Genomic DNA, 14,814 nt, shown 5'->3' with positions numbered 1-14,814 from the left:
AATGATGAGTTTTGAGTCTGTAACAGGCCTAGGATGTTGGGACTCAATTCTCAAACGAGTACACCTTGGAGTGTTTTTTTGCCCAGTTAATTATCCCTTCTTTTTTGGAGGCAAATACTTTTCTGGGTTTTACACTCATTTTTTACCCTAAAGCCGGGTCGATGGTTTGAAGGTTGAGCCCTTAACACATCTTAGTGTCTAGAGTCGATGTATATTACCATACTAGATCACACCAAAAATTTCGTGGAATTTGGTTAGGTCTAGGTAGTCATTTTTTAATTTTTTAGATTTCCCATAGGTCAAAAATTGCAAATAAAATTGTATTTAAATTGTAATAAGTGTAGTCTAGAGAAGTTGTATGGGGTATGAGTAATCAAAATTACACCTCTCACCCTCAAATTTGTACGATGACACACTTTGAAGGGTTAATGTGTTTTGGACCCTCAAAAGCCACTTTTCCTAAGTTCAGTGGGAAATTTGGCAATTAATTAAGCCAGAAATTAAATAAATGGAGAAAAATAATTATCCACACATGCTAAATGTTGTGGAAATGAGGTGGAAAATTCTGGGGGAGTTAAAGTGAAGTCCCAAGGTGATGTGGACTCCTAAAATCAAGGAAAGGACATGTGCTCAAATAAAGTTGAATTTCTGGCATTAAAGGAGAAAAATGCTTGGAAATTCGAATTTGTGAAGTTAATGCACATTTGGGAAGATTTGGTAGAATATTTGGTGGAGATTTTTGTGAGAAATTGTCCCCACATGGGTTATCACCTATATACACTTGTCATTCCATCATAAAATTTGACTTTGGCACATAAAGGAAGAAGAAAATGATGCACACTTGACAAAATTCTATTTTTACACTTGGCATTGGAGCTCCATTCAACAAATTTGAATTTCTCTTTGGAATTGTCACCTCATGCCACTTGTTTAATCACTCCTACATTTAGTTTGGCTCCCATAGTTCTATATAATAGAGCCATGAGCTCTTACATTGTTTAAGATTGTTATTAGCTATTGTGCTTGCGTAAGCGCTATTGCCTTGTACACTTTTAGAAATATCAATAAAGACTTTGGAGTTTCATTCATGAGGTGTTCCTCCTTTTCGAGTGTGGTGAATTGTTGAGTATTGGTATAATTCCTTTTACTCATGCTTTGATCTTGCATTGACATTTGATTTAGAAGTATTGTTAAATTGACAACTAGGGCCAAACTCCATGTGGGTTAGCTTATTTATGACAGCTGATATTTTTATTGGATCCCTCTCGTCGAGAGGTGTAGGATTGATCCAAAGATCATCCGATTCCGATAAGTATTTATGGAGATATGAATTTATTTTGATTATGGTTTTATTATCTAGCCGACTAGCTCTTACGTAGGCTCAAGAAGCCCAAACGTCATGTCTATTCATCATATATGTTTTAGTATAAATAAAGGAGGATTTGATGTCATTTGGACACAACTCTTGAGTGATCTCCTCCTCTCCACGTCTTGGGTTTTTGGAGGAGTGAGACATCAAGAGAAACACACGCTGGCCCAAAGATGATGCCCTACCAACGCATGATGATGCCCTAAATGGAGAACGCAGTCATGAACTAATTTGCTGTTTTAAGCAGCCCTAAACGAAGTCAATGGATGCCTTTATATCGCTGTACATAAGAGGATCATATACACTGTTCACAAAGGATGATATACGCTGCACACTTACACGCAAATCATATAGCCAACGTGATGCCCTAAACACAGGGCAGAGATCAATATAGATGCAACAAAATCTATGTGTTGGGTATATATATAAATGAAACCGCAGTACAACGCAGTCATGGTCCTGGAGATGCTTACATGCAGATAATGGAAGTGTTCATGGTTACGACTATTCATGATGAAGCCGCAGTAGAAGGAAGCCATGGTAGATGGAAGCCGCAGTGATACGTTGCCCTAAGTCGCAGTCAACGTGAGAATATGCTCCTGAAAAGCCGCACATAACGCTATTCATGAGAAATATATTCACGGTCAATGGGACACAGCATGGCACGTAGCAACATAGCAACCTGCAGCTATATATATATATGTTGTTCAGAAATACGCAATATAGGAATGAAGATATTCATTATGTAAACACAGTCATGATGCTATTGGAACGCAGTGATATATGAACACAGCTGTATGTAGACAGATATTGGAACACAAATATATATGCTATTGGATAGCAGCGAGATATTGGAAAGCAAATATATATGCTATTGGACATCAGTTGTATGTAGACAGATAATGGAACGCAGGTATATATGTCATATTCATTATGTAAATGCAGTCATATAAGAACGCAGTCATATATTATGGAACGACAGCAGCTGTATGGAACGCAGCATGATACAGGTCATATTCATTATGGGACGCAGTCATATTAATGATGTATGGAACGCGGAGTATATACATACGCTGTAGTACACAGTCATATACATACGTTGTATGTAGACAATCATATATATAATGGAACACAGTCATCAGGGATTATATACAGTGTTCATAAAGTGATATTGCCTAGGTATATAAACTTCGGTGGCATAGAGATAAGAACGTTGTGTGATCTGGGCACATATATATAATGCAGTCTTGGGCAGCAGCATGATGTATGAGATATTGTGGATGGGCAGCACAATGATACATGGAGCATGGGCAACAGCATGATGGGCAACACAATGATACATGATATATGGGCAGTGTGATGTATAAGATCATGAGCAGCATGATGATGCATGATGCAGCATGATGGTGCTTCATGGTAAGGTGCAGCAAATGGACGAGATGTAGCATGATGATAGGTGAAGGAGTCACCTTGGAGAATTAGTTGAAGCAGAATGTCTTCAACTGATCTCATTGTTATACGAAATGATGTATGCTAGATCTAGATAAGTCAAAGTGTTGACTTTTGTTGTAAATGTATTATCTCTCTCTCTCTCTTTCTCTGCTGAACTTTGAAGATAAAAGAAGATTTGATCAAAGGGTTTCCCCACACATTGTGGGGTTTGTCCCTGGTGCGCGCCACATCTTGTGTCCTCTTGTCTTGGCATGTCTTCTGCAATTTATATTTATGTTCTATTTGCAGTTTATCTTAATGTTGATGTGATTGCTAACTGTGAAAATTTAAATAAATTGCTCTAGCATAGAACATACCTAAACTTAACATGGTATCAAAGGTAAGGTGAAGACAATGCCCAAACAAGAGTGAATGAGCAATCACCAAAGACAGATGGGATAACGCAAAAAGATCAATGGGTTCCTCATAATTCACATAGGGTGAAGTCGAAGCAGAGCATATTATCAGAATGGCGCAACAGAACTTCTGATGGCCTACCTAAAGATCACTTCATTGGGAAGTTCGGATCTAAGGGTGGAAGGAAAGGTAGATGTCTTGGTTATAAGTTCGGCCCTTATGCGAAGGAGTGTCCGAATGGCAGAGATGCAGGTCATCAAGGACACGGCCGACTCTTCAAGGAAGCAAAGAACCTGGTGCCCATCTTGGAAATGGAAGTCAAAGGTTTCAGGGTGGCACTCATCGATGGAAAGATGTTGACAGGGATACCTGAATTCAAAAAGAACATGAAGGTACATGTCTGATATGTACCAAAGGAAAATCTTATAAGGGGACCATTCCCTTCATGCCACAAGTCCACAGCTTTGGAACAACCCAAGGAGCTTGAGATTCATAAATGGGAATCTCATGCATACAGGTGGAAGAAAGCCCTCTATGGCTTGAAGCAAAACACCCCGGGTGTAGTATGCGAGGACTGATAGCTGTTTGATGAAGCTGAGATTCACTAAGGAGTGAAATTGATCCATTATCCGAAGGTTGTGGATGATAGACCTCTCATACCGGCACCTTATGCGGACGAACAATTTTTGACAGTTGCAGACCCTCTCATTTGCAGAAGTAAGAGGGAGTTGGATTCCAGACATATGTTTTGCAGTTAGCACGGGGAGCTCATATTTGGTTGAGCCTCACTGGATTGGTGCCAAGAATCTTTTGAGATGTCTTAAGGGCACAATCTCTCATGGATTGAGATACACTGCCGGAAATATGAAACTGCATGATTACTTGAATGCTGATTGGGCAGACAATGTGGAGGATCACTGGAGCACTTCTTAGTGCTGTTCCTCTTTGGATTTTGCTTCTAAGCAGGAAGCAGAAGTCGGCTGTTATAAGCACCGCCGAGATCAGATACATATCTACGAGTATGATCTCGTATGAAGCTGCCTGGTTGGGGAAGCTCTTCAGTGAGCTGTTTGTACACATGATGAATACCACTGAGATTCTTTGTAACAACCAGAGGTGGGATTTGATTATTGAGGAATCCCGTATTCGACGATTGCTCCAGCAGATAGACATCAGATACTACCTTATCTAGTATATGGTAAGTCGATGAGCAAGGAGGCTCCATCGCACTGAGATGATGTACAGGTCGCTAAAGCCCCGGGGGAAAGATCAAATCTATGATTTTCCCGAACGACTTGGAGTCATCAAGAGACCCTTGTACAAGGGTCCTGCATATTGCATACATTGAGCTCTAAGAGCTTTGGGGGCTTGTAGTTCTTATTGGAGCAACGTATGACCACAAGGTGACTCACCCTCCCCTGGTGGTGCACACTGGGACAAGATGATTCGCTCTCTTGTGAGACAAGATGATTCGCTCTCTTGTGGAACAGGATGATTCGCTCTCCTGTCTAGCAGGATTGATGTGTTCTACTGTGAGGTCTGGATTGATGTGTTCTCCATGGCGATTGTAGCAGGATTGATGTGTTCTCCTCCTCCCCTTGGTTTCAATAGAGGGCCATCAAAATCAAATTATTACAAAGGCAATGCCAAGAAAGAGACTACACATGATCCTATTAAAGAATTAACTCAACTCATCAAGAGCATGGAAGCAAATCACATCAAAGAAATGCAAGCCATGTAAAATAGGTTTGTGGCCATGGAGAGATCACAAGTGCAAAGATACCAAACTAGGCCAAATGATAGATGGCAAAATAATAAAGGCCCTCAACAAGAGCATAGGCTTCCAAATCCATTGGAATCCACCAACATGGTAGAGCAGATTACCCCTTTTTGTAGGCCATGTAATGAGTTCCATGAAGAAGCCACATGCCCATATGTGAAGAGAATCATGGAAAGTGGCATGTTAGGAGGGACAAGTGGTCAAATCAATATGTTCTCCATGGAAGATCAAATATACACCTTTGAGAGAAATCAAGAGATTGACCATAGGCCTAATAATCTTGGGGTTTACAATATGATTGCAGATTTTGACGAGGTCACTAAGATTTTTGGGGAAAAACCTACATCTGGATAGATTCTTGCTATGGCAAAACACAAAGGGATGACTTATCAGAGAAGGGATATCCAAGAATAGAATAATCACAGAAATTTTTCTCCTCCTACTTCAGAATTGAATTTTGACTTACACAATTGGTTGAATAATGCAAAGGTTTCTATTCCAGTGACAAAACTTTTAAAGATACCATCTCAAAGGGCCAAGTTACTAAGTGCCATTGAAGTTACTCAAAGGGAAGAAAAGCCTAGTGATGAACCAGAAGATGAAGAAATTGCACTGAAAAGTATGAACTGTTTGGTGGGGAATGAAGATCATCTACCATTTTATGTTTCTTTGATAGTGAATGATCATCTTTTACACAACTGCATGCTTGATTCAGGGGCTTCATCAAATGTCATGACCAAGAAAGTCATGGAGCAACTGAATTTAAGGGTTTCTAGGCCCTATCACAACATATGTTCAATGGATTATAAAAGAATTGAAGTGTGTGGGATAATTAAAGATTTATAGGTTTTTCTAGCTGCATACATAGATAGAATAATGACTATGGATATTGTTGTGATAGATGTTCCAGATTCATGGGGAATGCTCCTATCAAGAAAATGTGCACCAGATCTAGGTGGCAGCCTTCAAATGGACTTATCATATGCCACCATCCCCATGCCTGATAATACCTTTGTCAGACTTGATTGAGAGCTAGAGAAAATATATCATGTTGAAGATCCAAGGAAACCCAACAATGAGATTATCTATAGATCATGCCAGACAGGGAGTGATGTAGTGTTGACAAATTTCCTTCCCCCCTTAATAGAACAGATTCAGAATGAAGAGATTAGGCATAGCTCAAAAAGATTGGGTACTTCAAATTTTCCATGAGAGCATTTTCAAGACAAAGCAATAGGATTGGAAATAAATGCATCATCATCACCATCACAACTATCCAAGAAGAAAAGAAAAAAGTGAAAAAAGAAAAAAGATATAAAAAATGAACCACTAGTTTTGAGCAGGATCAAACCTCAATGCATCAATAGCCGGAAAAGGAAAAGGAAGAGGTTTGGTATATCTGATGGCCACAAACATGTTAAAATTGGGGCAATTCATAATCCCAAGATAGTCAGAATTGAGCAAGGAACATCAAAGAAAGAACCTATGGACTTGCCTGTGAGTAGGCAGGTTCTCAAGATGGATTTCACCGAAGACATCTGATGCCATGGGGCATCTTTTTGTATCATATTTCTAACCTTATCTTGTGTCATTTTTGTTTAAGTAGTTTTATTTCATGAATAAATTGTCATTTATGCTCTTAGAATAAATTTCCATTTCTTCGTTTTTGTACTTTATTTTATTTGATGATATTTTGAATGGATACTGTTGATATATGTCTTTTGTCGGTGGATGCAAATTCCAGGTTCTTGCACACTATCACTTCATATCTAGCATGCATCCCCATATGGAGCCAAATGTTGACCACTGGAGTGGCACCTGATGATTATATGAAGACTCCATGCCCAAGGATGATCTAGAGGACACTTGTACCATTAGATATCGTCAGTCAACAGAGTTTTTTAACTCTACTTCTATCTTCTCATCATCTTTCTTGTACCCAGATTCCACACCCTACGGGGAATTGTAATAAGTGATACTAGTAATGATGAGTTTTGAGTCTGTAATAGGCCTAGGATGTTGGGACTCGATCAGCAAATGAGTACACCTTGGAGTGTTTTTTTTATCCGGTTAATTATCCCTTCTTTTTTTTCAGAGGTGGATAATTTTTTGGGTTTTTTCACTCATTTTTTACCCCAAAGCCGGGGTGACGGTTTGAAGGTTGAGCCCCTAACACATCTTAGTGTCTAGAGTCGATGTATATTACCATACTAGATCACACAAAAAATTTCGTGGAATTTGGCTAGGTCTAAGTAGGATTTTTTAATAATTAAAAATTTCCCACAAAACGGGATTTTTTTAATTATTTTCTATGTAATGGTGTAAATAAGTGGCCTTAGGAAATGTCTGGGGCGTGTGACTATTCGAAATTCATCGTCAGAGACCCAGCGTTATCCTAGGGCCCACTTTGAGGGTCAAAAAATGACTTATAGTCCCTCAAAAGCCGATTTTCCTAGTGATAGTGGCAAAAAATGAGAAAAAATTTAAAAAAATTCAATAAGTGAAAAAATTTCTAAATTTTTCCAAACTCAAAATAAGTCAAATTTTGACATGGAAATATAAGGGAATATCAAGGGTGATGTGGCAGCCATGCGTGGACCACCATATGGAGGAAAGTCCAAGTCAAAGTTCCAAATGGTAAGTCAAAAGGTTCCACGATGAGTTAAAGAGGCCACATTGAAATATTTTATATTGTTAATTGATGTTGGAGATTAAAGTTCAGATTCTAATAAAATGAGTGGGGAATCAACCCCACTCATTCTCCATAATCTACGTATAGCCGAAAGCAAATAAGCACATGCCATAAAAGTGATCCACACTGGCCTAGTCAAAGTGTCAACGTGGCTAGTCCAGCTCCACGCAAATCAGCCAATAGTAGTTCAGTTCAGCTTGTACACAGCAATTATAGGCAGTTTTAGGTTCATGATATTACACAACAGATTTTTAAGAGGATATTTACGCTAGCAATCAAGGAGACAGGTCCACGTATGGGCAAATTAGGTGCACGTTGGCGGTCAGAGATCAACGCTATAGCAAGGCATCTCAACGCAGATTTGGAAAGATCATTTAAATGCATGAAATCAAGGACATATCTCCACCAAACTGTACACATGCACCAAGCAGCCAGCATAAGGGAACCCGCAGCAAATGAAGCCAACCTATACGCACAGTTAACAACAGTCAATACACAATCACCATAACAGCTACACGCAGATCTTCATAACAGCTTACACAGCAGTTGGTTGGCTTGACTGTTTGAGGTGTCAACAGCAGTTTAGAGGCAGCCAAACACACAACAGATTTGAGGATATTTGATGGACAGTCAAGGAGTCAAGTTTTCCACCTACAGCCAGTCATCTTGCCACTTGTGATTTGATTTTCTACATTGGGATTGTCAATCCATCTCCACTTGTCATTGGAATTTTCCTTGGGATCATCTCCCATTTTCTTATTTATATGAGTCTTGAGCTCTCATTTGTATCGATAGAACGAGCTGTTGGGCTTGCGGAGCCTCTGCTGGATTTTGTATTCATCTTTCATATAAATAAATAAAAGTCTTTGGGGTTACTAGCTTCTCTTGTGGTGCATTCTTTGGTTGATGAGGTATACTTGTGTCATTTGATGTTATTATTCATTTGATTTTACATTGCTATCTAGTTGTTTTTTTTGTGCATTTGCCTGAGGGCATTATTGTCTAGGGAGGAGAGATTTGCAGCTATCTCAAATCTCCTTTGGGCTTGGTATATTTTGAGCTCTTGTTGTAGCTTGTTATTTTCGGTTGAATGACAAGCTCAACTTGGTCTCTATATGCCAAGTCTCTTTTGCACTAACAATTGGTTTGTAGGCATTTTTGTGTTCAAAGGATAGGTTGCCAACTCTATTGGAGTGTGAGAACTTCTTTGGTTGGAATAGTCACCTCCAAGGATATCAAAGATCCCACAAGTTGTTCAAGCCAACAATCTCATAAGACATCAAGAGATTTATTTAAGAGGGGGTTTCATGAGCCCTTTGCTTCTTTTCTATCTTAAAAAAATATCATATATTTTCTTCTTTCATTTGTGTGCATATTGGTTTTATCTAGCATTTGAGTTCCTATATATTTTGCATGAAAACTCTTTTTCTTATTTTCCTACAGGTGTTCTTGGAGGCAATTCAAGTTTGAAGAAAGAGAGCTGAAGCATAGGCTAAGTAACCCTTCTCCATTTGGAAACCCAAGTCCAAGGTTATTTGGGCTTTTATTTGAAAGCATTTCACTTCATTCTAAGCAAAAGAAAAAAACAATTCCATTTCTTAAAGAGCAATACTTTGAAGGCACTGGTTGTTTATGTATTTCATTCTTATCTTATGTGTTTATGGTTATTCCTCATATTAGGTTTGGTTATAAATCTTAAAGAAATAATCTATTTAACTTTAACAATTCTCGTAGAAACTCACATCTTTTTTAAACTTAACTTTTCATTAGGGACCACCCCCCTTAGCTAACCTAGGAGATAGCTCAAACGGAGAGAGTCGGGATTAGTGTGACAGCCCCTTCTCTGAGTTCTCTGCCACCAACCACACCTTGTGGGGTTAAAGGCTTTTCTCACTGACTTGTAGGTAGGTGTAGGCTGCAGGTTCAACAGGGACCACCCCCCTTAGCTAACCTAGGAGATAGCTTAAACAGAGAGAGAAGGGATTCAGTGTGACAGCCCCTTCTCTGAGTTCCCTGCCACCAACCACACCTTGTGGGGTTGAAGGCTTTTCTCACTGACTTGTAGATAGGTGTAGGCGGCAGGGTCAACAGGCCGTATGGATGAACATTATTAAAACAGGGCTCATAGCCAAAATAGGCAAGGCATCGAAAATAAAGTGAAGATAATGATCTTTTTAAACAATTAATCTTGGAAACCTTAGTCTAGACTTAGGAAAAACCGTTAATTTATCACAAATAGCCTAAAATTTGTGCAGTCTCTATTAGGAAGTGTCTAAATACATGTCATGTGTCTACAAGAGTAATAAAATATATGACAAAGCTGTTGGAGCTCAAATTATGACCAGGATGCTGCATGGGGTGAGAAAGGGGCGATGTGATACACCCTCCTAATGATGTACGCCACCAAGGAAATCATCCATATGCTGAAGGCAGTGAGAAATGTGATGAAAAATATTACCAGGGGCATGGTTCTTTTTGCATCATAACTTTACATGAAGGCAATACACACTTGCAAGAACAGTCAATTATTAGGAAATCTCGGGGTTCCTCGGTGAATGACAAGGGCCATGTTCGAAAAGGTATGTGTGTCCATGAAATGCCACATAGATCACAACCAATAAATTTCTAATGATCACAGATGTATGATCAGTGATGTCTGTTCTCCAGGATACGCTCATGTATTGTGTTTTGACAATTGCCAAGTGGCCATGGAGTGTTGTGACACAGCCACCATGCAATGTGTGGTAAAACTGCTGACACCTGGATTTTAATCTTCCAGCTCTTTTTTCTTTAATGATTCATATCTTAGGATCCTATAAATCAACAGGATTTAATCTTAGATTACCTCATTGATTTTTCCTCTTTCCATATTCTTTTCATTGTCCACTGGACTTGGCGGCAGTCACATAAAAGTTCTGAATTCTAATATCATTGGATTTGAAGTTTTTGGAGCAGATTTGAAGAATTTGTAAGTGGATCTACAATGTTCAATTGTGGACCTACATTCTTTTCTCTTTGATTTGAAATCATCACTTACATATTTTCACTATTTTGAACAATGAGATTACCTTAAGGTCTCTCCCCTCTGATTAGTGAGCACTAATCTGCACGTGAGAGGTTCATTGTATAGGGACAATGAATCTGGATGTTCTCTAACCCCCTGGGACTAACTTCCCAATGGACAATTTTTAGTAATGACAGAAGCTCACATTATTCTTTTGTTATCAGTATTCCTTCAAGGATACAGTATTTGCTAGCATGTTATGAGCCTAGATCATAAGATGAAATTTGAAAGTTGAGCACTAGACTTATCCACCACTTAACTGTCTTGTTATTATGGCAATGTGTTTGTTCTTCTCTTAGTTGAATACTTTAGGAACATTGAAGAAATAGGGAATCAACATATGCTACTTAACATCTAGTAGAAAGAATCAACATGGCAATGAGAAAAGTGACATATAAATATGTGAGCTTATAGGGTAGATACCCTTTTTTATCTTGGCCTGTATGGTTGATGTATGTTTCTTTGACTTTTGAACCACTAATCATGCATCTCTCCCTATCTCTTCTGGACATTTTACAGGGAGTTGGGAATAGGAATTGTACCTTATAGTCCTCTAGGACGTGGATTTTTTGCTGGGAAAGCAATTGTTGAAAGCTTACATGAGGGTGATAGTAGACTGGTAAGCTTTTAATGTCCTCAAATTGGATTGAATGAATCCCAACATTTACATTTATACTCCATTATAAGAGAAATCAGCATTTTTATTATTATAGTTTTAATAACCATGTGTGTTAAATAGCTCTGATGAAATTATTGATCTTCAGTTCCTGTCAAATAGAGAACTCGAATTTTATTTGTAATGGTCTGACCAAAAAATGGAAATTGCAAATCAAAGCCTTTTGATTTAGCTACATAATCTAATAGTGGATTAGTATTAACAACCGGCATCATGTTTTGTTTCTTGGAATTGTAAATGCCCTACTTGATATATCTTGAATTAGGAAATGCTTCATGAGCGTACAAGTAGGTAAGGCATGTCGTCAATTAAAATATTAAGAGCTCAGATGTGAAAGAAACACAGCTTATCATGTTAAAGATAAAATATGTGAGGTTACTAACACTTGCATCAAACCAACCCTGCCTCTCATGCAGAACATCATTCATTTTCTTTCCATATACATATCCAAGCAGTCAGTCTGAAATGCTCACATCTCACCAACTAGCCTGCTGATCCTTTTTGTGTTACATACAAACCATAACTACTACCTGCCCATCCAAATGTTTATTACGCACTGTTAACCAATGGGTTACCGACTTATTCTTTCATCAAAGGTACATTCTTATCTATTACATAGCTGCTATGACAATTATTGCACATCTCTAGCAGGTCAGTTACAATTTTTTGTGCTAATATCTCTCCCAAGCTTACCTAGCCGAGTGCCCACATTTGACTTTCATACAAATATTTCAACCCAGAAATTCGAAATTGTCAAATGACACTTGCTCTTCCCCAAGACATTTTACTTTTAGGCTCACTTTTTGGGAACATCATTAATTCCATGGAATTTCCTTAGCATCGAAAAGTGGAGGCACATGTTCCAAGAGCTCATTTACAGTCAGTGCCAGAATCTGTCACAAGTGGGCAACTTTGTTGAATAAACAGGTATTTAAGTCTACTTTTTCTCAGCCTTTCTTCGCTAGTTTTGCATCACAACTTATTTCTCAAGATCTCAACTGTTGTCTTTTCATCTAGAGACTTGTGCTTATCAATAGCCTATCCCTTGAAGGAAAGAGATAAGCTCATGTCACTTCTTGTACAATTGCTTCCCTTAGCCACTTGCTCATAGTCTTGCCCATGTTTGTTTGAGGATCTCATACCAAACTCTTTCTAGTAGTTTGTTCTTTGAGTATCTCTTGAGCATTTCATAATTTCCATTTGAAGTGTCCATGATACACATCCTATGTTCACAGAACAGTTAAATAGAAATGTTTGCAGACACAGGTTTAAAAAATAATGGAAATCTCAAAAAATAGGAAAATGACAAAATAAAAAATATAATATTTGTGCTATTATAAAGATAGAGAAATTTTAGATAAAAATAGAGAAGATATAGAACAACATCGATTTCAATTTTCATGTATTTCACCATTTAAGCACAATGGCCGCTGGAACATAGATGACAATATGAGTACAAAAACCAAAATTTGTCTTTGTACATTAGACAAATGACAAGTAACTGTTGAAATGTAATGTGGATGATAGAGTAGAAGAGGGCTTGTTATCCACCACCTGTGGGTGATGCCCATAGGTGAATTTTTTCTCCTAGATGGTCCTCAGCCGACAGCCAGTAGCCCCTTGTAGCCAATTCTGCCACTTGAGCCAGCCATTATGCTCCCTCTCCCATCTGTTATGATCGTATGTTTGAAGGTGGGCCTTCCAACCCCGAAGGTATGGCTTTCACTATGTAGTTGGGTATTTTTTCTTACTTATCACAGACACTCCTAGGCGTGGATTAGTGGGGGGGATTCAGCAAAAAGAATGGGCTTGGTCTGTACTCTTGTCCCCTTGTCCAACTTGGTGGTTAACTTTGTATCTTAGTCCCATGGAATCTCCTTTATTGCCTACTGAAGAGTGGCACTACATGGGAAATCCTGATTCTGGCCGCGTGGTCCCGCTTCTCAACATCACATACATCACTCCCCTCCACTCATTATGACCCCTTTTCACATATTTCCCATCCGGTTCCACATTTTTCCATTGGGTTCACAAGGAGTTAGCCTCCTCCTCCCCTTGTTCATACTTTGGGTCGAGCTTGGAACGATGCACTAGAGGTTGATGCAGCTAAAAAAAACTAAAAAGCATAATTTGGCCACTCTTAGCAAGAATTGTACCGTAAAATGCAAAAGATGGCAGGGACATTCAAATTTAGCATGTGGGCAAAAGCCATCATGAGATCTACCCCATATCATTATGGCCATTACCTTGGTTCCTAGGGCCCCTATATTGGCCCCCTGCATCATTAAGGAACCCATGATTGTCCCAACTCCTAGTGGGTGATGAACTGCCCAACCTAAAGGGGGTATTCATTGCTGCATCATTCACATCATGCTCTCATCCCTGGAGCCCCGAGCAATTAAAAAAGAAAAATCAATAAAATGGCAAAAGACATATGAAGAAGGGTGGAAAAGGAAAGGCCAGGGTAACTCATGTACCACGATTGTTCCCTCTTACATCTATACATCCAAGTGTGGGCTTCCCTCATCACATCTACACTTGTACTATTGTTAAAATTGGCAACCAGGGAAAAACTTCATGTGGGTCATCTTATTCATGGCTGATAATATTTTTATTAGATTCCTCTCGTCGAGAGGTGTAGGATTGATATAAAGATCATCCAATTCCGATAAGTATTCATGGAGATATGAATTTATTTTGATTATGGAATTATTATCAAGCCGACCTACAACTCATGTAGGCTCAGAAGCCCAACAGTCGCATCTATTCACCCACCAATGTTGTGTATAAATATAAGAGGACTTTTCCTCATTTGGACTCACTCATCTCATCACATCTCTCTCTCTCTACTGCGCAGATATGAGTCTCTTCTCTACTGCGCTGAAATGGGTCTCTTTCTCTCACACATGTGAAGCCGGAAGCTGTTGAATTTGAAGCTGCAACTGCAGAAGTAAATATTGACTTGCGTGGCCTAGAAGATCTCCTCTTTGGAACTGCGCTGTAGGTTCATCTGAACCTCCTTTAAAAGCTGCAACTTTTGGTGGTGGAATGAAGTCAATCCGACGAACGGTTTGCAAGATATCGACTGCCCTAGTTTGAAGCCGGAAACTGCTGAAACTGAAGCTGCAACTGCATAAGTAAAGATTGACTTGCGTGGCCTAGAAGATCTCCTCTTTGGAACTGCGCTGTAGGTTCATCTGAACCTCCTTTGAAAGCCGCAACTTTTGGTGGTGGAATGAAGTCAATCCGACGAATGGTTTGCAAGATATCGACTGCCCTAGTTTGAAGTTGGAAACTGCTGAAACTGAAGCTGCAACTGCAGAAGTAAAGATTGACTTGCGTGGCATAGAATATCTCTTCATCTGAACTGCGCTGTAGGTTCATC

At 39.1% G+C, this 14,814-nt stretch overlaps 1 protein-coding gene across 2 annotated transcripts in view; it reads left to right on the top strand.

Annotated features, from left to right (window-relative positions):
• Positions 1–14,814, top strand: part of LOC149242105 (putative aldo-keto reductase 1) — a 458,988-nt gene that overhangs the window by 362,634 nt on the left and 81,540 nt on the right. For both annotated transcript variants that reach the window (XM_089374177.1, XM_089374176.1), the window contains one exon: positions 11,273–11,372. In XM_089374177.1, coding sequence (XP_089230303.1) covers positions 11,273–11,372 — 100 coding nt within the window. The remainder of the gene's footprint in view (positions 1–11,272; positions 11,373–14,814) is intronic.

Source organism: Pinus tabuliformis, chromosome 8 (assembly GCF_031772625.1).
Source record: "Pinus tabuliformis cultivar Carrire ecotype Pingquan chromosome 8, CPIR1, whole genome shotgun sequence".
Classification (NCBI taxonomy): domain Eukaryota; kingdom Viridiplantae; phylum Streptophyta; class Pinopsida; order Pinales; family Pinaceae; genus Pinus; species Pinus tabuliformis.
This window is presented reverse-complemented; position numbering and strand designations above follow the sequence as displayed.